Genomic DNA, 23,238 nt, shown 5'->3' on the forward strand with positions numbered 1-23,238 from the left:
AACCTGCTGTCTCTTTGCTGCCCATGCTTATGAACCATACAGCCTTGTGAGGCACAGCGCTGTTCAGTACTGTTGGGCTTAGTCTCAGTGGCATACACTTGTCATACACAACACCTGAGATGTTATTCCACACTTTTCCTGCACACCCCAGTATGGACTGTATCTCATACAAGCTCGCTGTTTTCCATAGCCCAGCTGCCAAGGTACTTGAACTGGTCAGCCTGGTTCAGTCACGCCCCATTAATCTCTATATCCAGTTTCCCGATGACACTTCTACTGACCCACATGTCTTCAGTCTTAGTCATGTTCATTTTCACCCCAGGCCTGCTTAGCTGGTCATATCACTAGTTTACTATTTCATCTAGATCTTCTTTTGAGGACATTCTTATCGCCATGTGTGACCCAAGGACCTCTTGGTGCACACTGGCAGAGGGCACTGGGGTGCACAGGGTTACAGGGATCCCGTGGGTCTGGCCTCCATAGTTTGTCAAAAGGTGTCATGTAAAGTCTCTAATGAAAGCCTGTGTCCCACTGATCATCATAATCATTGTGAAATGTATGTAAGGAGTTGCATGTGTATATATGCTGAAAATTATGCTCTTAAGGTCTGTGAGTTGGGATTGGTCAGCAGAAGGTGATAAGCAGGTTTCTGTCAGGCTATATGTAAATGGAGTATTGTATATGTCACAATGAATGCCTGTTTACTGTCTGAGCAAAATACTAATCAAGTGATTGCAAAGTCTCCAGGGAAGAGCATATACAGGAAAAAACAAGCATCAGGAGGTACCCTGTTTACAAGTAAAAGTAATGGATGGTTGAAACTATATCTGAGGGTGCAAACGTACACACAGGTATCCTTCACCTAGAGGACAAGCTGTCAACTAACTTGTCTTATGAATGGATGGTCTGTTTGATCAGCACTGGGAGAAAAACTTTGGATGAACCATTCTTTATGAGATAGGAGCTGAGTTAAGGGAAAGTGGGTGGGTCAGCTTTTGGGGCCTGCATCATGCGGGAGGTCAGACTAGATGACCATAATGGTCCCTTCTGACCTTTAAGTCTATGAGTCTATGAGGAGAATGTCTTGCTAGATAAGTTTAGGCTCTAGAAAGTGTGTTGTGATTTTATTTTATATATAACCATTTGTTTCCATTAATTCTATTTGCTTCTGCAATTGCTGTTCTTAGTTAAACGTTCCCTTGTTTTCACTATAAACCAATCTAGGTGCTGGGAGTTGAGTGGTGCTGTGATCCTGAGGTAAAACTGATAGCCTGTTGTGTACGGTCCCTCTGGAGTAGCAGATCTGTGAATTCAGTGAGTGTCCAGTGGAAAAGGGGCTGAACATGCCAGGGGGAGGCTCGGAGTGCTCCGCGGTAGGAACGCACCTATCGCTAACCTGCAGAAGGAGTGCAGAGCCTGCGTAGGCTGAAAGAGGAGTGCTTATGTTTCCTGTGTCTGGGGGAGCTGACACCTGGTGGGCACAGACAAGGCTTGCTCGCACTAAGGGTAGGCGGTAGAAAGGTGCATTACAACCCTGGGAACCCCAGGAAGCATCACACTGTCACCTGCATATAGCAGTTTCCCACCTTTTCCCATTGGGACCTTCCTACTGATGTAGTCCATCAGCATGATAAACAGCAGCGGACTGAGGGCTGACCCTTGATGCAGTCCGACTCTGCCTTCAAAGGTGCTTGTAATTCCACAACATGTTTGGATCACTGTTTTAAGTGATCTATATAGTACAGTCAACATAGTTATTAAATTCTCAGACACTTCGTATTTCCTCAGCACTGGCGTCATCATCCTTCTATCCACTTTGTTGTATGCCTTTTACAGGGCTGTAAAAGCTATCCTGTTGGCACTCCAGTCACTTGTCTATCACTTTCTGAATTTCAAACATCACATCTGTGGTTCCTTGTCCTTTCCTAAATCTCCCACTCCTAGCATCTAAGATATCTTGCAATATATTCATTCCATGTGACACTAACTTTATCCCTCCATAGTTTCTGCATTCGTGGGTGCATGCTTTCCTTTTTTAGGTATTCCTTCTTATGCATTGGGACCAACATAGACTTGAACTTGTCTTTGGGAATTCTCTTGTCTTGCCATGTGGCCTTAACCACTCTGCTCATTCATTTTATGCCTCTCTCGCCTAAGACTTCACCAGGTGTGCCGTCACTTCATCAGGTCCTGCTGCCTTACTGTTCTTCAAAATCTGCACTGCATGTCTCACTTCTTCCTCCACTGTGTCAGATTCATGTCCTACATTCAGATCACGCGTTGGCAAATCCACCAAAAAGGGGGTTGCCTCCTTTAAAAGAGTCTCACCTTCCACCTCACCTTCACTTGTTCAGCTGTTCCTAGCAGTCTCCCCTGGTCATCATGTACAAATACCGAGCTGTAATGACAACATGTCGCCTATGACTCACCAAGGCAGCTGCATGCCGCTGGGTCAGTTCTGCTCACAAAACCCAGGACCGAGAGTCTGAAAGCTGGGGACAAATCGTTGCCAGCTGAGTGGGCTTTGCAGTGATGAGAGCTTCCAGAGAAGCTCAGACTAAGCCAGCATCTGATCACTTTCAAGCATCTGATCTCTTTCCCACCATAACCAAACTCATGGGAGTGTGTGGGTGAATATATTTCTAGGGCACTGGTTTTTTTTCAAACGGAGGTATGCATACCATGGAGATACTCAAGCTCTTGCCAGGGGGTACATAAGAAAAATCCTGTACTAAGGGACAACACTTGGCAATCTAATCACATCTTTTATGACCAGATGGGGGTACACGCTAGACTACTTTATTTGGAAAGGGGTACGTGGCCCGAAAAATGTGAAAACCACTGCCCTTGGGAACCTCTGTATCAGGGAAGAGCAGAAGACTCCTGAAGCCCAGGGATGCTGGAACAATTTTTATAGCAGGGGTGTTGAGAGCCATTGAACTAAACTGTAAACCCTGTATATGATGGAAACCACTTCAAGCCAGGGGCTGCAGCACCCCTAGTTCCAGCCCCTGTGTTGAAGTCCACTAGATACCTGATCAGACCAGTTAATTTGATAGGGAAGCACAGAGAGGTTACAGGGATGGTCGCTATTAACGGGATAGATGAATATTTCATTTCCAATCCAGAAGCGACCCTTCGTTTCACTCAAAGAGAGACAGAGCCCTCACCCTCGCTTCCGGTCCAATGTGACACCTCCAGGGCTCCGGGCGGTGGTTTGTGGTCAGCGTTGCTGGCAGCTCGTTGCCAGGCAGTGGGGCTTCCAGCGCCCCGCTTGTCGCCACCCGGTGCCCTGCGGTTTGGGAGGGAGGCGGTGTTTGCTGTGTATCAAGCCCACACCCTGCTTAGCGTGCGGATCAATGCAGCGAAATTCGGAGCCGCCCCCGGCCAGAGCCCTGACCCGCCCCGATCCGCAGCAGGTTCCTTCTCGGAACGTTGTGCTGGCGGCTCGCACCGGCTTCCCCGGCTGTGTGTTTGTTAGCGCCCTGCCTAGCCCAGTGCCAAGCCGCCTGCTCCGGGGTGATTAAACAGCAGGGACACTATTGCACCAGAGTGTGGGCGTGGGGCGTGGGAGAGCTCGCTCTGCCCGCCGCAGCTGCTAGAATAACCGGCGGCGTGTCAGTATCAGAGTGGGTGTGGGTATTTTGCACACGCTTGTTTTTGTTTATCCCTGTCCTCTCGGCCCCGTCACGTGCTCTGTGTGTTGCATTGTGTTTTCCGTGGGAGGGGGGGAGCTGCCTGTGTCCGTGATCAATGTTGTGACTTCCTCCTTGCGCTGTAGCAGCATTGGAAACACAGCTGAAGGAAGCCGATTGCTGCTAGTTTCAAATTGGCTGGGAAGGAACAATACACACAAACACACACACTGGATTCCGTGTCTCTTCTCTTTGAGAGGGGGGGAAGATGAGCTCGGGGGACGTTGTTTGCACTGGATGGCTCATTAAATCACCCCCCGAGAAGAAACTGAAGAGATATGTAAGTAAAGCGACTCTCCTGATATTGTTCCATCCAAGAGCATTTTTGCATCTGCTCCGTGTCTAACTCTTGCTTTGAAATGTGTCGGGGATATAAGCTTTTGTCGGGACCAAAACAATAAGAGAAAAGTCGATGCGCTTATTAAGCAATTTAATTTTCAGTAATATTTTTGTGCCTTTTAAAAGGAACCTTTGAGGCTCGCAAGGTCAGAATACTTAAATTGTATGTTATGCAACAGAGCTTAGGTTTAAACCACATCTCAATTTCAGTTAATGTTGCCATAACTATGACAGTTTTGTAACAGTCACTCAGGGGTATCTTGTTCAGAAGCTAAGAAGAACCTACTGTCCCAAGGTTTTTAACTCCTTGCTTGAATTAGGGTGGCATGTTTTGCTAAAACGCTAATGTAATGGCAAGGACACTTGATAATGCCAATGCCTGTGATATTTTTGTTTACCAAATTTAACATTCCAGTTGCATTTACCCAGCTACACTTTTTGCCTGTCATAAAGAAGTGCGAGGAGATGCCTTGCTGTAAAGTTCCAAATGGTCAAAAGGTAAAATGGACTGAACAAAACAAACCAGGATTTCCAAGCCTGGAGAGCAGCAATGGCATTCTGAGCAACGGGGCCCCCTTGTTTCATTTTCTATCTGTCTGCCTGTTTTTCTGCAAAAAAAAAAGGGTGTGTGTACAAACATAGGAAACTGTATCACTGCAGGGCTGCAAAGGAAGGCATTCCAGGCAGAAGTAAATGACCTTTTTTTAAAAAAAAAAATTGCTTGTAACAGCACTAAACTTAAACCCATCTTGGGCCATTTTGCATGCACGTTTATGAAAATCCTTATCCAGGCGTGTTATTGTTCAGTCTTTTGGAACCTTGTGATGTTCACTTAAGTAATGCACTTTACATCTATCTTGCCCTAGAGCACTTCCCTAGACTAGAAGGATGCCACCATATGTTTCTATCATCATTTTGTAGCCATTTACATGGCTTACATCATTTGTCATATTTGCGTGGGTTTATCAGCATTTTTTTTCTGGATTGCTGATGCTAGCTTTTTTTCTAGTAATATGGGGAACCATTCTGTCTTCTGAAGAATAAAATCACAGCTCTTTTGCAATGGACTTTTTGTTTGCTTTTAGAAAAGGAGTAATTTACTGATGATAAAATTGACATCAAACTTATTCTAAGCATCAGTTTCTCCTCTCAAACCATGGTAGTGCATTTAAATTTGCTTTGTTCAGTTAACGTTTTCTAACTAAAATAACCCATGAAATCTGTCTTGCGAGAACAGCATATAAATAGGGAAATCTAGTTTTTTGTAGTATTTTCTTTAATAAATAGCATACTAAGACTGTTTTGCAGCAGTGTATAAGCCACTGATTCATCCAGCTGGTAGGATTAGAAACTCTGTCAGTGAAACTATTTTTGATGACTCAATATTCATAAAAAGGCAAGGAAGAGAAAACAGAATGTGACAAAGCTGGGAGTTGAAAGCCCCCATTATACAGTCAAGATAATAGTCGCAGCAGGGGCACTGATCAGCTCACAAAACTACCGTAGCTGCAATCTGCAAAAGCTGTCCCTAGATTTTGCACTACAAACCCCAATGGAATTGAGTCTACATTATTCCTCAAACCTGAGCCATTAGATTAGCTAGATTTCTCTTGATTAATGTTTGTTTTCTGGTCAATGGGATAAACTACCGCCTTGTTCACAGTAAAGCAGAAGCAAATCTGCTCTAAGTACAGCAAAGATTAACATCCTTTCTTTTATCCCCCCCTCCCCCGCTTAGAGTGTGGGTGGTGTAATCTGAGTGATAAAGTAATTTTTGGTAATAATAATAATATCTAGTTATAGCATTTTTCATCCATAGATCTCAAAGCACTTTAGAAGATTTTTTTTTTCTGTTATGGTTTCATCACCACAATTTTCTGATATAAAGACAAAAAAAACCCGCTAAAAGAATGACTAATTTAAATTAACTTCTGTAGGTATAAGTACACCTCTACCCCGATATAATGCGACCCGATAAAACATGAATTCGGATATAACATGGTAAAGCAGCGCTCTGGGGGGGCGGGGCTGCGCACTCCGGCTGATCAAAGCAAGTTCGATACAACGCGGTTTCACCTATAACACAGTAAGATTTTTTGGCTCCCGAGGACAGCGTTATATCGGGGTAGAGGTGTATAAACCATTTACTACAGAATGCTGTAGGCTGTGATTGTGGACAGAAACCATATACTAATCCCAAAGATTTGCACCACTCTTTGTGCCCAGTTGTCAGAATGTATACTCTGATACTGAAGCTTTCACAGATTTTAAAAATTATGTGCAAATTGTAAACACATGGGTCTGATGTGCCGCTCATTTGCACCAGTTTTACACTAGAGTAACTCAGCTGACTTCTTTGGTGTTGCTCCCAGTTTATACTGATCTGAGTACAGGACGAGGCCCACATAGGATCAGGTACTCTCCCTGTTCTACACACTAATGGTTCCTAATCCTGTACCCATTGCAGCCATTGGGAAATTCTCAGTGATTTCAATGGGATAAGGAGCAAAGGTAGATTGAGGGAAAGGGAATAGACCCTCAGTTTCAAACTTACGCGTTAGTGTGCTGACACTGCAAAGACTTACAGGTGCTTAATGTTACGCATTGTGAGTAGTCCCACTGAAGTCACTGGGACTACTTACTGTGTGTAAAATTAAGCATACATGTATCTCTTTGCAGGATAAGGACCTAAAGGTGAAAGCCTGCCTTCACTGAGGCCTGGTCTGTACTTAAAAGTTAGGTCAAAGTATCTACGGCGTTCAAAGCTATGAATCTCACACCCCTGAGTGCTGTAGCTATGCCGACCTAACCCCATGTAGACACAGCTAGACCTAGCTACCATCACTCAGGGAGATGGAGTTCTTACAATGACAGAAAACCCCTTTCAGTTGCTGTAGGAAGTGTCTACAATATGGGAGCTACAGCGACATAGCTACAGCACTGTAGCAGTGCCGCTGTATCACCCGTAAAGTGTAGACATGGCCTCACACTTGTACCCCATGAACTCAGTTAGGTTTTGTGAGCATAAACAAAGTCCGAATTTGGCAGTAAATAAGGATAAAATTATGTTGAAGCCCGTGAAAACTGAAAAACAGGTGTTGGAGTCTGTATTTTTCCTGTAATGTCTCACAAAGCTGACACTCTTAGTATTACTATTCTTAGAAGTGTCTTATCATTCCCTAACAAAGGGTGCTGTCTTACATGTGCAGGAAATGAACTTGAGATTAATTACCAACATGTAACTTTCTGTAAAAACAGAGGCTAATGCTAAATGCAGAGACCATTAGAAACACAGGACACTTGATTTTTTTTATAAGGAAATATTTTAACGGTATTCTAATATCCTATACAGTATTGTACTGCTCTCTTATCGTGAAACATTAATCTTTCATCAGCCTATCTAAAGGCTCAACTGTGCAAGGAATCTCCCTGGAGACTATTTGGTGTTTGCTGCAGCTCTTTGTCCCATAAATGTGACCTGCAAACTGCTGAGCTCTCATTTCCCCACTGTGTTCCATTGTGGGTTTTTCTCCTTGGTTTAATCTATGTAGGTTTTGGGGGAAGGTGCTGGTGCAGGGTTGGGAAGATGCTGGGTGTGAAAGCAGTGGTTACACAGTAGGGACCATAGTTTCCTAGAATAAGAATTCTAAATATCAGACTCAATATAGTTAAATTTTGATATTTCAATACTTTGGGTGAAATCTTGACCCCACTGAAGTCAATAGGATTTTTGTCATTGACTTCAATGGGTCCAGGGGTTCCATACTGGATGAAACGGGATTATCTGGGCTTGTTCGGAGAATGAGCCGTGGATATTTAGGTCTCTTGTTGGGGCGCTTTTATCCCCCCTATTAGCACTTAATAAACACCACTAAGTCAGCAAATTTGGTTAAGCTTTTAACACAGGGGTGGCCAACCTGTTGCTCGGGAGCCGCATGCGGCTCTTCAGAGCTTAATATGCGGCTCCTGGCATAGGCGCTGACTCCGGGGCTGGAGCTACAGCTGCTAACTTTCCAATGTGCCGGGTGGTGCTCACAGTTCAACCCCCTGCTCTGCCCCAGGCCCTGCCCCCACTCCATCCCTTCCCCCAAGGCCCCTGCCCCTTCCCCCAAGCCTGCCATGCCCTCACTCCTCCCCCCTCCCCTCCCAGAGCCTCCTGTGCATGCAAAACAGCTGATTATGGCAGGCGGGAGGCGCTGACTGGTGGGGCTGCCAGCGGGCAGGAGGCGCTGGAGGGCGGGAGCTGCTGATGTATTACTGTGGCTCTTTGGCAATGTACATTGGTAAATTATTCTGGCTCTTTCTCAGGCTGGCCATCCCTGTATTAACATCTCACAGGAGAGAGCACTTATTGTAGAATAAACTATGGATATGTCTTCACTACCACCGTTAAAGCGCTGCTGCGGCAGCGCTTTAACGTGGCTGTGTAGTCGCGGCACCAGCGCTGGAGAGAGCTCTCCCAGGGCTGTAAAAAACCCACCTGCACGAGGGGAGTAGCTACCAGTGCTGGGAGCACGGCTCCTAGCGCTGGTGCTCTGTCTACACTGCCACTTTACAGCGCTGAAACTTGCATCGCTTGGGGGGTGTCTTTTCACAACCCAAGCGAGAAGGTTTCAGCGCTGTAAAGTGGCAGTGTAGACAAGGCCTAAGCGTGCATCTTTCCAGCCAAAGTTGACTCGAGCTACTTGTAGATAAGGCAATGAGCGTTCAGAAAGGAAGAGCAGGCAGGGATGTTCCACCTACAATCAGTTACACAATATGAGCCCTGAACACTAGGGAGCTTTTTGGTATCCTTAGTATTGTAGATGTAGCTGGGAACAACCGCCAATTTCTCATTGTTGATAAAAATAACAAAACTGTTTCATGGCCTAGAAGAGAGAGGAGGTATTGTCAGTCAGGGCGTGAAATTTACCAGATTTACTACTAGCCAAGAAAGGCAGAAAAGAGGAGGATCCAGAGCTGTGCAAGTGAACTGCAGGACTAGCACCCTGGTCAGAAGGCCAGCCCTATAGATACTTTTTGGTGTCGTTGTCCCCCCCTCCTCAAATCATAAAAACTATAAACTCTAAGGCCAGGTTCTTAGCTGGTGTAAATCAGGGTAGTAGCTCCATTGAAGTCAGTGTTGCACAGATTACCAGCAGATGAAAATCTGACCTTCAATTTTTAACCTTCAATACTGTAGAAATTGATGGGGTAGGTCCCCTTCCTCACCCGGCCCAAGGTCCCACTTGACTTGGGTGAGTGAATATTTCAAACACTACCAACAATCAAGATTCTCTATCCGGAGCTTGAAAATATAGAATCATAGAATATCATAGAATATCAGGGTTGGAAGGGACCTCAGGAGGTCATCTAGTCCAACCCCCTGCTCAAAGCTAAAATGAATCCCATGTAAGTAGAGATTGACTTGCATTTTTCACCATAACCTTTCTTGGAGTTTGTGTTAGAAATGTCATGAATTGAAGCTCGCTTTAGATTTTTGATGGTTTAGCTACGTGGCTAGGCTAGGTTGTGGTAAACAACATCAGTTCCAGATATCTGAAGCTTCATGATCCACATATATGGTTTGACGCTGAATGCTAGGCTTTAAAAAGATACGAAAATGGCTAACTGTTTCCTCTGAACAACTTCTCCATTTTTTGCTGAAGTTCTGGTATTTGTCAGTAGAACCTACAGGAAGCTGCTAGCAGCTACGAAGAAACCAAGAAAAATTTAATTATGGGAAAAATTTGTTCAAGCAATGGAAACAAAAATCTCACAAAAATTCTGGAGGCTGCCAGGATGTAAAATATCATCCAGAAGGTTGTCTGATTCCCTAGGAGTTGAGTTGATATCGGCAGGAGACACTTCCTCCCTGCTCCAAACAAAGTCTGCACATTCTAGGTACAGGCCAAATTAACCCCATTAGTAAGGTTTGACTTTTCTGTTAGCTCTTGAAAAATAACAGAAGAGAACCCTCAACTGAAGTTTCTCTCGAAGCCAACTTATTTCCTGCAGAATCTTCCCTTTTTTGCCCTGGTCCCCCTACCCTTTATGCTCTGGTGAAGTTAACAAACTGCACTTGCCACAGTGAGACAGCTGATTGGACGCAACCACTTTATGAAAGGTTAACTCCTGTTGACAACACAAGAACCCTATGTCCTTATGTGGCGGTCATACAGCCTGTCTCCTTGCTATAAACTGTGTGTTCTTCAGCTATGTAGTCTATTCTATCTATTGATATAAAACCTAATCTAACATCTGACTGGCTGGTGTTCTGCTCAGTCTACTAGTTTCTGAGAAGTATGCAAAAAAATAAAGTACCAGTGAAGACTGGTTGCAATGGAAGTTACTTTTGAGCAAGGACCATGTTCTCCTCTGTTGTAAAGCACTAGTTGACGTCTCTGAGCAAATAACTGTGAAGTTATTTTAGGGCAGTTTCCTTCTCTAGTATTAAATGTCCATAATTTGGTGAGTGTTAGATCATTTTATCCTATTTTAACCATGTTTTGGTGGTTTGATACAATGCTTACGCTTCTGACATGGCGATGAATTCTAAGAAACAAATTTGTAAAAAATAACCACTGCTGTTCTTGGCACCCTGAATATCAAAATTTCCGTCTGACTATTAATTTGGGTGGAGCTGTAATAGCTCTGAAGTCCCTGTTTAATCTTTGACTACATATTTTCAGTGCCCTGGAATGTTCAGCTATTGGTTTCTTTTCAAAACAGCAACACAGAAGTTATCAAGTCTTTACATTTGAAAATAAGGACTTTATATGTATATGTGTGTGTGTATATATATATAGAGAGAGAGAAAAAGGCAGCGTTCCTCAAACTAAAGTGGAGAAGGAAATGTTAACTTACTGGTAATTAATCTAGTGATGAAATCAGACATACATTTGAAGAAAAAGCTGTTAAAGTAGTGGCCCTGTGGTAGACTCTTTGTTATAGCCTATGAAAATTGCAAGGCACCTAACAATGTTACTTCTACCCATTATTATTATTTAAAACATTACAATAGAGCAATATTTGTATTGGTCATCTCAGAGCATCTGTCACTTTTAATCTGTTGTATACTACTGTGTTTTATGATTTTTTGTTTTAAGGAGGAAGGGAGATTATGTAGCAAATTTACACTTAAAGTTTTTTAGAAGAGAGAATTTTCATCTGTGTTGGCAGTGAATTAGTAATATGATCATACAGGAAAAAAAACCCACACATGCTAAATTAGAAATGAAATTTGCATGTCAAAACATTGCATCCAGGCAGATGATGTAAACTTGCTCTATCTTATTTGACTAGTGAATAAAATGCTTTAATTCAACTTTTTGTTTTATTATATTTTAAAATCTCTGCCTTGGTTGGTTTTCTGTTTCACCCAACTTGCACCTGGACACAACTGGCTTTCCAAATGTATATCAAGAGAAAATTAAAATGTAACATGGGTTGAGAGGTATTGTTAAGGGAGGTGTAAGTTACAGTATTACCAACCCCCAAGCATTCAAAAGTCACGAGTTAGATCCCAAAAAAGTAATGAGATTCTTTTAACAAGAATTAACGCTTTTTTTTTATAAGCCTTCTGGCTTTTGCGCCTGTGGGGTCCATGTTTTTAAGCTTCTCTCCACAATGATGATCATGAGGGCTAGAAACTTATTCTTTTTTTAATTAGATCTGAGATTCTCACAGTCACATGACTCTGAGCTGAAGCTTTAAGACAAACAAGTATCATGAGAGTTGCAATGAAATCATGACCGCTGGCAGCACTGTGTAACATTTAGACATTAAAGGTGCAGAGGGTAAAGTGTTGTAAAGTTCCCATTGAAAGTGGGGTCAGGTTGAAATATAGTTAAGAAGATCCTGCAGCCTCAAAGGTAAGGGCCCTGCGTTACAATATAAGGGGTTAGGCAGGGCTCTGAATATAACTTACTTCTGCAGTCAATTTTTGTTTTTGAAAGGGTGTTTATTTGTGCTCTGGAGCTATTAGTTAAAAATAAATCCAGCCATGATGCTGGAGAAATGCTCTCTTCACCATTTTGAAGGCTGACTGAGCAGTGTTATCTTCCTGCGTCTGCAAAGAGACAGAGCTGAAACAATAGCTCTTATAGGTGTGAGCTGCCCCATTCATTTGTGTCAACAGGCTGTTGAATTGTGAAGGCAAATGGTAATGTCAACATTGTTAGTTATTCCCTGCTGGTCATTTTAGCAGGCACATCAAGCTAATATACTTAACCATTGTTACTGGATGTATTGGCAGATACTGGAGGGGGCAATTAACTGCTATCATAGGTTGCTGAAATAAGGGATTCAAGAACCCCCTCTCACTTAGCATTTAAAGTAATCATTGACCTTCCCAAAATGGGGAGGGGCGGGGGAAAGATTCATCCCTTACCAATAACAATCTGGCTGTCAACAGCCTCAGCTGCCCTGGACTGTCACAACTACCTCCAGCTTCCCTCCCAACAACTTGTACAGCACAGTTCTGCATTTTCATGGCAAATACTAAAGCACCGTGAAAACTGAAAATATAGAAGCAATGTAAAATTCAATTCAATATCAAATAGCATGAGAAACAGCTGATTTACTGATGCTTTAATTCACTAAAAACCTGCATTCTTAAATTTACCGGAATGTGCAACAGAATGTCTAGTTTGCTGAGGAAAAACTGCAGTTTAGGCCCCTGATTAAGGTCCAGACTACATGGGTCCTTGCTCTTCTGGGGCTCCCTTCCTGCAGAATTTGCAGTTCACAGGTAACATTCAGAAGAATAATGTTGATGTTCCGTCTGTGAATGCAAGTTCACTTCCTTGTTAAAGAATTCAAAACTTATCACTTTAGATTTTAATTTTTGTTACTCTGCTATTGTCTGTCTTCTAGGAATCCAGCAAAATACTTCTCTTTGTGCTTTCGAGCTACACAAATCTCTTTTTCAGGTGTGGGAAAGATACTCAGAGTATTACAGCTAAATATAAGGTGGAAAAGATTGTTTAGCATATGTAGTTAACATGTATTCTAAGGGTATGTCTACACTACGAGGGTAATTCGATTTTACTTAAATCGAATACGTGGAATCGATATTGCAAAGTCGAACGTGTGTGTCCACACTAAGGACACACTAAGGACAGTAATTCGACTTTGTGAGTCCACACTAACGGGGCGAGCGTCGATATTGGAAGCGGTGCACTGTGGGCAGCTATCCCACAGTTCCCGCAGTCCCCGCTGCCCATCGGAATTCTGGGTCGAGCCGCCAATGCCTTCTGGGTAAAAAAAATTTGTCGTCATCCGTCCGTCACTAACGCCCTCCCTCCCTCCATGAAAGCGCCGGCGGGAAATCAGTTCGCGCACTTTTCTGGTCAGTGACAGCGCGGACGCCACAGCACTGCGATCATGGATCACGCTGCGACCATCGCTGCACTTCTGGCCGTTCTCAACACCTCGCAGCTTATCATACACCTTTCCCTGAGGCAGATGCAGAGAAATCGGGCGAGGAGGCTACGGCACCGCCGTGAGAGCCTGAAGTCGGAGAGTGGCACAGAGCTGTCAGAAACCACGAGCCCCAGCGCCCAGGACATCACGGTGGCAATGGGGCATGTGGATTTTGTTGAACGGTGATTCTGGGCCCGGGAAACAAGCACGGACTGGTGGGACCGTATAGTGCTTCAGGTCTGGGATGAATCCTAGTGGCTGCGAAACTTTCGCATGCGGAAGGGGACTTTCCTCGAACTTTGTGAGTTGCTGTCCCCTGCCCTGAAGCGCAAGGACACCCGCATGCGAGCAGCCCTCACTGTCCAGAAGCGAGTGGCCATAGCCCTCTGGAAGCTTGCAACGCCGGACAGCTACCGGTCAGTCGCGAACCACTTTGGTGTGGGCAAATCTACCGTGGGGGTTGTTGTCATGCAAGTAGCCAAGGCAATCGTGAAGGTACTGCTCCCAAAGGTAGTGACCCTGGGAAACGCGCAGGTCATCATAGATGGCTTTGCCGCGATGGGATTTCCAAACTGCGGAGGGGCTATCGATGGGACTCACATCCCTATCCTGGGACCGGACCACCAGGCCAGCCAGTACATCAATAGAAAGGGCTACTTTTCAATGGTGCTGCAAGCACTGGTGGACCATCGGGGATGGTTTACAAACATCTACGTCGGATGGCCGGGCAAGGTTCATGACGCTCGCGTGTTCAGGAACTCTGGTCTGTTTAGACGGCTGCAGGAAGGTATTTACTTCCCAGACCACAAAATAACTCTTGGGGATGTGGAGATGCCTACAGTCATCCTCGGGGACCCAGCCTACCCGCTAATGCCCTGGCTCATGAAGCCCTATACTGGCGCCCTGGACACAGAAAAAGAACTGTTCAACTACCGGCTGAGCAAGTGCAGAATGGTGGTGGAGTGTGCTTTTGGCCGTCTCAAAGGGAGATGGAGAAGCTTACTCACTCGCTGTGATCTCAGTGAAACCAATATCCCCATCGTTATTGCAGCTTGCTGTGTGCTCCACAATCTGTGTGAGAGCAAGGGGGAGACCTTTATGGCGGGGTGGGAGCTAGAGGCAAATAGCCTGGCTGCTGATTACGTCCAGCCAGACAGCCGGGCCATTAGAAGATCCCAGCGGGACGCCCTGTGCATCCGGGAGGCTTTGAAAGCTAGGTTCCTGAGTGAGCAGGGCAACCAGTGACTTTTCAGTTTGTGGACAGAAAAGCTGAACCTGCCCCCGTTTCTTTACCCAGTTCATTTTGACTATCCTCTCCAGTTACATACCCCCTTCATCCCCTTCCCCTTCCCAAAAAATAAAATCATTTCGATTTTGTTAATGAACACCGTTGTCTGTATTGCTGTTTTCGCGGGAATATTTTAAACCGGGGACGCAGACTGTGGCGGGGGGCGGGTTCAGTGTTCTGATGCAAATGATGCTTCTAAACTCCCGGAATGACAGGCTCCGCACTGGTGGACTGGTTATTTCAATGGAGAACATGAAAAACACCTCCCAGACTGACCAGGGTAACCAGTGACTGCACTGTGTATGTGTCCTGATGCTGGACCTGACACCGCCTCTGTACCCTGCTAAAGGTCACTGTCCTGTCCAATTACCAAGCCCCTTCCCCCCCTCCAGACAGACTCTCCCTCAAAAGAACCTGACTGAAACAGTAATGGAGAGAAACAAACATTTTATTGCGAACCAGACATGAAACGTGGGGTGTGAAACTTGGACGGGGGCTTCTGTGAGGTGGGTGGGAAAGGACTTATGAAATTTTGGGGAATGTCAGCCTTCTAGTGCTAGAGCAGTCTGCAGGGGTTGACTGAAAGTTTTAACGGCCCTTGCCGCCCCTCCTTCTTTGGAGTTTGGGTGAGGGTGGTGTGGGACTTGGTGGCGGGTGAGGGCGGTTACAGATAGACTGCAGCGGGGCTCTGTCCTCCTGCCTCCGGTCTTGCAGAACATCCACAAGGCGCCGGAGCGTGTCCGTTTGCTCCCTCATTAGTCCAAGCAGCTTTTCAGTAGCCTGTTGGTCCTCCTGACGCCACCTCTCCTCCCGTTCCATGACTGCTCGGTGCATTTGTGACAAGTTCTCCCTCCACTGTGTCTGCTGGGCTGCCTGGGCTCGGGAGCAGCCCATTAGTTCTGAGAACATGTCTTCACGCGTCTTCTTCTTCCTCCGCCTAATCTGCGCTAGCCTCTGGGACTGTGCTGACAGGCTGGGTTGGGAGACAGTCGCAGATGTGTCTGTGTGAATTGTAAAAAGGGAGTGAATTCCTGAGACAGATAAATGAAATTGTATACAAAGAACCTAGTCTTTCTCTGTGAACAAGACCATGCACTGAACCTCTCACATGCGCACTCAGGACAAGGTCAAATTTTCGGCCGTCGCCTTCAGTGCCTGTGGACTTGCGGAGGTCTTGGAGTGTTCAGAGAACTGTGGCTGGAGACCTGAACTTCTGGAGCGGGCAATAATGGTAAGCCGCAGACTTGTGGCTGCTTAAAACTCCAGCAGTAGCACTGGCCTCCTTTCACATTGAAAGCAATGCCAGTCTCTGCTGCCAGCAATCAGGACAGCATCAACTCTGCCCCTGTCCCACCCCCTCGCGGCTGTCCCAGGGAAAGATCCCTGTATGCTGCCCCTCTCCCTCCACCGCGTGGCTGTAAAGCAGTCCCAATACTAACATTCCCCTCCCTAATTCAAAGCAGGGCGTCATGAGCAACATCACCCTCCTGAGGATCCCGGACACCCAGAGAGAACGCATGCTGCGGGAAAGCATGCAGAAACCGGGGCCGTATGCCGCCATGCTATGTCGGGCCATGATCCCGGAGTACTTGATTGTGGCGTGGAGGGGACATGTCTGCTACCACGGAGGGCCCACTAAGATCGCCCTACCCCGGAACCTGATCAACAGGCTTGAGCTCTACCTCCACGAGACCTACGAGGAGTTCTCCTACGAGGATTTCTCGTCGATCCCCGGCCACATTGACCGGATTTTCGCGTAGGTGCACTGGGACTTTGGAGTGGAGCGTCTTGGGCCTGGGAATCATGTAGTAACGGACATTGTGAAAATTTTTTAAAACACTTGGGACTAAATTGAGAAGAGCCTAAGACAGAGAAATCATGAAAACCCATTTGTTACCTTTGTAAATATTCCTGTTTTGTACCTGATTATTTTTTTACTAGTTTACAGCACTTTTATAAATATACATTGTTAATAGTATAAATATTACCGTTCTGTTTTAAATAAATGTTTACATGTTTACAGCACTTACTGCTTGATCCTTCCCCTGATTCTGTGTCCGGGGTAAGGGATGGGGACGGTTGGTACGGGATCTCGGTAAGGGTGATGAAGAGCTCCTGGCTGTCGGGGAAATCAGCGGTGCCAGCGCTGTCGACTGCCTCGTCCTCCTCATCTCCTTCTTCATCTTCCCCGTCCGCTAACATATCCGACGAGGAACCGGCCGCGGACATGATCCCATCCTCGGAGTCCACGGTCAGGGGTGGGGTAGTGGTGGCGGCCGCTCCCAGGATGGAATGCAGTGCCTCGTAGAAACGGGATGTGTGGGGCTGGGATCCGGAGCGTCCGTTAGCCTCTTTGGTTTTTTGGTAGCCTTGTCTCAGCTCCTTGATTTTCACGCGGCACTGCGTTGCATCCCGGCTGTAGCCTCTCTCTGCCATGGCTTTGGAGATCTTCTCGTAGATCTTAGCATTCCTTCTTTTGGAGCGCAGCTCTGAAAGCACGGACTCATCGCCCCACACTGCGATGAGATCCAAGACTTCCCGATCAGTCCATGCTGGGGCCCTCTTTCTATTAGATTGCACGGCCATCTCTGCTGGAGAGCTCTGCATAGTTGACACTGCTGCTGAGCTCCCCTCGATGTCCAAAGAGGAACTGAGATTCAAACTGCCCAGACAGGAAAATGAAAATGAATTCAAATTTTCCCGGGGGTGTGGCTGGTCAGAGCATCCGAGCTCGGACTGCTGTCCAGAGCGTCAACAGAGTGGTGCACTGTGGGATAGCTCCCGGAGCTATTACCTTCGATTTCCATCCACACCTAGCCTAATTCGATATGGCCATGTCGAATTTAGCGCTAATCCTCTCGTTGGGGAGGATTACAGAAATCGATTTAAAGAGAGCTTTATGTCGAACTAAATGGCTTCCTGGTGTGGACGGGTGCAGGGTTAATTCGATATAACGGCGCTAAAGTCGACATAAAAGCCTAGTGTAGACCAGGCCTAAGAGACCATTCAAGGTAAAGTTCAAGGTAAACCTCTGCAGGTTAATAGGCAAACACTTTTCACAAAACAGTCACTGTATATCTGACCTCTCAGTCCTCATCCTCAAAGGAAACCTGCACAACACCTTCAAAAGATGTGGGAGCTTAAATTCGTAACTTTGCTAGATACTTGGTGAAATGATGATAATCAATCGGACACTGTAATACCAGGTTTGAGAGCCTGGGAGGGAGGGGGAGACCCCGAGCGGCCGCGGCGCGCGAAACAGCGGCAGCAGCAGCGGAGGTGAGCTAGGGCGGCCGGGGCACATTTTTAGGGGCGGCATTCTGGCGCCGGCCATGCCGCCCCTAAAAATGTGCCGCCCCAAGCACCAGCTTGTTTTACTGGTGCCTAGAGCCGGCCCTGGGTGGGAGAGTGGTAAAAAGCATAGAATCAATATAGTAAGGATCTTAAATGAATCAAACACTATAATAGAATCTGTATGGAGAGAAATTCCATGCTTGAATAATAAGAGTATAGCAGCAGGAATATAGTACTGACCTTCCGACCAGGATGGTGACAGTGATTGTGAAATGCTCAGGGAGATTAAAGAGTCTAAAAAAACTGAAAAGCCAAGAATAATGGGGGATTTCAACTATCCCCATATTGACTGGGAACACGTCACCTTGGGATGGGATGCAGAGATAAAATTTCTAGAGTCCATTAATGACTGATTCTTGGAGCAGATAATCCTAGAACCCACAAAGGGAGAGACAATTCTTGATTTAATACTAAGTAGAGCACAGAATCTGGTCGAAGAGGTGAATATAGTTGAACCACTCGGTAACAGCAACCATAATGTAATTAAATTTAACATCCTTGTAAGAGAGGAAACACCAAAGAAACCCAGCATAGTAGCATTTAACTTACAATGGGGAAATAGGTGCCAACTCTGTGGGTTGGGGCTCCGGGGCTCAAGCACTCACGGGAAAAAAAAAATAGGGGGTTCTCAACACCCAGCAGCCACATTGGTTCCATGGCTCCAGAGCTGGCTACCGATGAGCTGTTAAAAATTGGAAGTCAAATCCTACTGAGAAAAATAGAAAGGAGCATAAACTCTGGCAAGCAAGTAAAAGGATAATTAGGCAGGCCAAAAAAGAATTTGAAGAGCAACTAGTAAAAGACACAATTTTTTTTATTATTATTATTATTTTTTGCTGTTAGTTATTAAGTACATTTTTTGGCAAGTTTCCTGCTTCTAATCATTGGGGTCACTGGACAATGAGGTGATGAAAGGAGCACTCAAGATATAAACGTCCCTTGGGGAGAAGCTAAATGAATTCTTTGCATCAGTCTTCACTGCAGAGGATGTGAGGGAGAGCCCCACACCTGAGGTAATCTTTTCTGGTGACAAATCTGAGGAACTGTCCCAGATTGAGGTGTCAATTAGGGCAGTCTTAGCACACATTGATAAATTAAATAAGAAATCACTAGGACCAGATGGGATTCATCCTAGGGTTGCCAGGTGTCCGTTTTTTTACCATAACGCCCGGTCGAAAAGAGACCCTTGTGGCTCCGGTCAACACTGCCAATTGGGCTGTTAAAAGTCCAGTCGGCAGTGCTGCGGGTCTAAGGCAGGCTAGTTCCTGCCTGTCCTGGCACCGCTCTGCGCCCCGGAAGCGACCAGCAGGGCCGACTCCTAGTTGAGGGGACCACAGAGCTCCGCGCGCTGCCCCCACTCAGAGCACTGGCTCTGCACTCCCATTGGCCAGGAACCGCAGCCAATGGGAGCTGGGGAAGGCGGTGCCTGCGGGTGAGAGCAGCCTGCAGAGCCCCTGGCACCCCCTTCTAGGAGCCGGACCTGCTGCTGGCCGCTTCTGGGGCGCAGCGCGGAGCCAGGACAGGCAGGGAGCCTGCCTTAGCCCCGCTGCGCCACTGACCGGGAGCCACTGGAGGTAAGCCCACGCCCGAGCCCCAATCCCCTGCTCCAGCCCCGAGCCCCCTCCCGCGCCCCAAGCCCAGAGCTGTACTGCTGCAGCTGAGCCGCTGTAAGATCTCTCATGTAGCTGCTCTATGCTGACGGGAAAGAGCTCTCCTGTTGGCATAATTAAACCACCTCCAATGAGCGGCAGTAGCTATATCGGTGGAGAAGCTCTCCCACCGACACAGCGCTGTGCACATTGTCACTTATGCCGGAGAAATTTATGTCACTCAGGAGGGTGCGTTTTTCACACCCCTGAGCGACCTAAATTTTGCTGACATAAGTGATAGTGTAGACATGGCCTAACTTCAGTACCAAGCAAATTGGTTGAAAATATAGTAGAGAACAGAATTATCAGACACATGGTTGAACACAATATGTTTTGGGAAGAGTCAACACGGGTTTTGTAAAGGGAAATCATGCCTCACCAATCTACTAGAATTCTTTGAGGGTGTCAACAAACGTGCGGACAAGGGTGATCCAGTGGATATAGTGTCCTTGGATTTTCAGAAAGCCTTTGACCAGGTTCCTCACCAAATGTTCTTAAGCAAAGTGAGCAGTTATGGGATAAGAAGGAAGGTGCTGTCATGGATCGATGGTTAAAAGATAGGAAACAAAGGGTAGGAATAAATGGTCAGTTTTCACAGGGCCCCTCAAAGGTCTATACTGGGACTAGTGCTGTTCATAAAATGATCCGGAAAAAGAGGTAAACAGTGAGGTGGCAAAGTTTGCAGATGATACAAAATTAGTGACGATAGTTAAGTCCAAAGCAGACTGCAAAGAGTTACAAAGAGATCTTACAAAACTGGGTGGCTGGGCAAGAAAATGGCAGATGAGATTCAATGTTGATAAATGCAAAGTAGTGCACATTGGAAAACATAATCCCAACTATACGTACAGAAAGATGGGGTCCAAATTAGCTGTTACCACTCAAGACAGAGTTCTTGGACTCAGTATCTGAGTAGATAGTACTCAGAGAACATCTGCTCAATGTGCAGTAGCAGTCCAAAAAGCTAAGAGTGTTGGGAACCATTGGGAAAGGGATCGTTTAGACACAAAATATTATAATGCCACTATGTAAATCCATGGTACACCCACGCCTTGAATACCGCATGCAGTTCTGGTTCCCCTATCTCAAAAAAGATGTATTAGAATTGGAAAAAGTACAGAAAAGGGCAACAAAAATGATTGGGGTATGGAACTGCTTCCAGATGAAAAGAGATTAAGAAGACTGGGACTGGTGTTAATGGACCACTTCACTATGAATGGTTCCTTAGAGCTAATCTCCAGGCAGCCTCATCGGTACAGGTGGCCTGCAGCAGGCTGCATGATTGGCCATGTCGCCCGATTATCAGCAGGGGCCGGGAGACTGGCTTTGAGCAGCCACCAAGGTGCTGGTGTCTTAAATGTTCTTGCCTTCTGCTGTGCCTCCCCCTGTGTTATCTAGTTCCCGTTGCTCCTGCCTGGCCCACAGCCTTGTCTGTGTCCTGCCCCAGCCTTAAACCTCTCCTTGCCTGATACCCTGCTCACTCCAGTTCCTGCCCTCCAGTTTGACCTTGGCTTTGGCTCCTGAGTGCTTCCTCCAGCTTCACCCTCAGCTCTGGTATCCAGCTTCTGCCCTCCAGTTTGACCCTTGGATATGGCTCCGGATTCTGGCTCTGACCCTAGTCTTTGGGGCCTGATGCCTGCTTCAGTCACTAGGTTAGACCACCCTTGTCCCAGTTGGCTGACAATGTGTTAACTACTTCTGTTAAACAATTTGTTTTACCTTGTATTTAGCTGTGGCTCTCTAAGTACCATTTCCACACCTGAAGAAGAGCTCTGTGTGGCTCGAAAGCTTGTTTCTTTCACCAACAGAAATTGGTCCAATAAAAGATATTACCCTCACCCACCTTGGCTCTCTAATATCCTGGGACCAACGCAGCAAAAACAATATTGCAAACAGTACAATATTTGTCATTAGTAGAACAGATTTAAAATTGAATTAATCAAGGGCCTAATTTAAATGGGAGTTGAACTGAACCCTAAAAATAATTGTATAATGTCTCATGTTTAACTTTTAAAATGTATTGTCTAAAATCAATGGTTACCATAAACTCTGTAAATGGCAGACATTATAAATTCTGTGAATCCCATGTTTTAGTTATTGTGGATTATATAAACTCTTCGGACAGACTTTGTAATGGTCATAATTGGATTGTTAGAGTCAGAGTTGTTGTAAACTCAGCAGAGTATCGAGCTCATGAACCAGCTGCTTTTACATCTACACGTGCCAAAGAGAAACCAACAGTTCATAGTGGTCATGAACTTGCTATTTTTATACTTGCAGCCATTCAAAACTCTTCAGAGAAAGCAACTGAGTCAATAAAGGCCTTGAGTTAGTTATCCCTGAGATCACAAACCTATAAACTCTGCAAAAGTTGAACATTTATAGAGGGTGTGAAGTATTTCTAGGATCCACTGCAAATTCCACAGAGAAGCCATGGAGTTCATAAAGGTTGTGCACTAATATAACAGGTATGAGCAGAGAAACTAGCACTGAGATGGCAACTACAGTTTCAGTGGCAGCAAAGAGACCATTTTTCAAGAGCTCATACCCTAATTCATGATAGCATAATGAATCCTACTAATCCATCTATTATTTAATGATGTGGACAGCGGTAGCTAGGTGCTTCTTCACCATAAGTAGTTTTGCTTTTAATAACCCAAACCCAAACCTAATATAATAATTGTCTGAATTCTCACTGAAACCTAGGGCAAACTTTTCAAAAGTGCTTAAGTGACTTAGGAGCCTAAGTCCCATTTTTTTTTAAAGTGATTTAAGCACTTAAAGAGACTTACTTTCATTGAAAGTCGATGGGATTTAGACTGCGAAATGCCTTTTGAAAATGGGACTTTGGCGCTTAAATTACTTAGGGTTATTTCCCCAAAGGGCACTTAGGCTCAGCATTGCAACACCTAACTTAGGTGCCCTGTGACCTAACTGCATCCACAGCCGTGAGTCAGATGTCCAAGCTCCCTATAAAATGCACGTGGAGACTAGGCGGCGCCTAAGAATAGGTTGCACAAAAGCCATCAAGGTGAATGGACAGCCACCTAAGCTAGCCAATAGGAAATGCCAAGGAGAGCACTATGGCCTAAGCCCCATCCCTCAAAGGGAGTTAGGTTCTGCAGTCTGTTCCTCTCTCCACTTGGGATTCACAGCCTCTCCTGGATTCAGATGCCTAAACCCTTTGTTGCAAAAGATAGAGGTGGAGGCAGCACCTGCTGTATAACCTTTGGCACAGTGGTTAGCGTGCTCAGCCAGGAAGTCTGAGTTCAGATCCTCCAGCTGCCTGATTTGGAGCAGCGATTTGAACCTACCTCTCAGGGGAATATCCTAACTACTGAGGTACAGGATGTTCTGAGGTGGGACTTTCTCAATCTTTCAAGTTGAAGCCATTCCATTGGACTAAAGACTTGGGCCTCCCACCTCCCAGGTAAGTGCCCTAACTACTGGCTATAAAGTCATTTTCACTCTTCCTGTGGCCCAATGAATATTTAATTATTTATGCACA

General features: G+C 45.7%; 1 protein-coding gene across 2 annotated transcripts in view; it reads left to right on the plus strand.

The window, feature by feature from the left end:
* Positions 1-3,843: 3,843 nt before the first annotated feature.
* GAB3 (GRB2 associated binding protein 3) overlaps positions 3,844-23,238 on the plus strand; it is a 113,831-nt gene continuing 94,436 nt past the window's right edge. For both annotated transcript variants that reach the window (XM_024202697.2, XM_024202704.2), the window contains exon 1: positions 3,844-3,975. In XM_024202697.2, the coding sequence (XP_024058465.2) occupies positions 3,904-3,975 (72 nt within the window). In that variant the 5' untranslated portion in view covers positions 3,844-3,903. The remainder of the gene's footprint in view (positions 3,976-23,238) is intronic.

This window comes from Terrapene carolina, unplaced genomic scaffold (assembly GCF_002925995.2).
Source record: "Terrapene carolina triunguis isolate 2854851 unplaced genomic scaffold, T_m_triunguis-2.0 Scaffold131, whole genome shotgun sequence".
NCBI lineage: Eukaryota > Metazoa > Chordata > Testudines > Emydidae > Terrapene > Terrapene triunguis.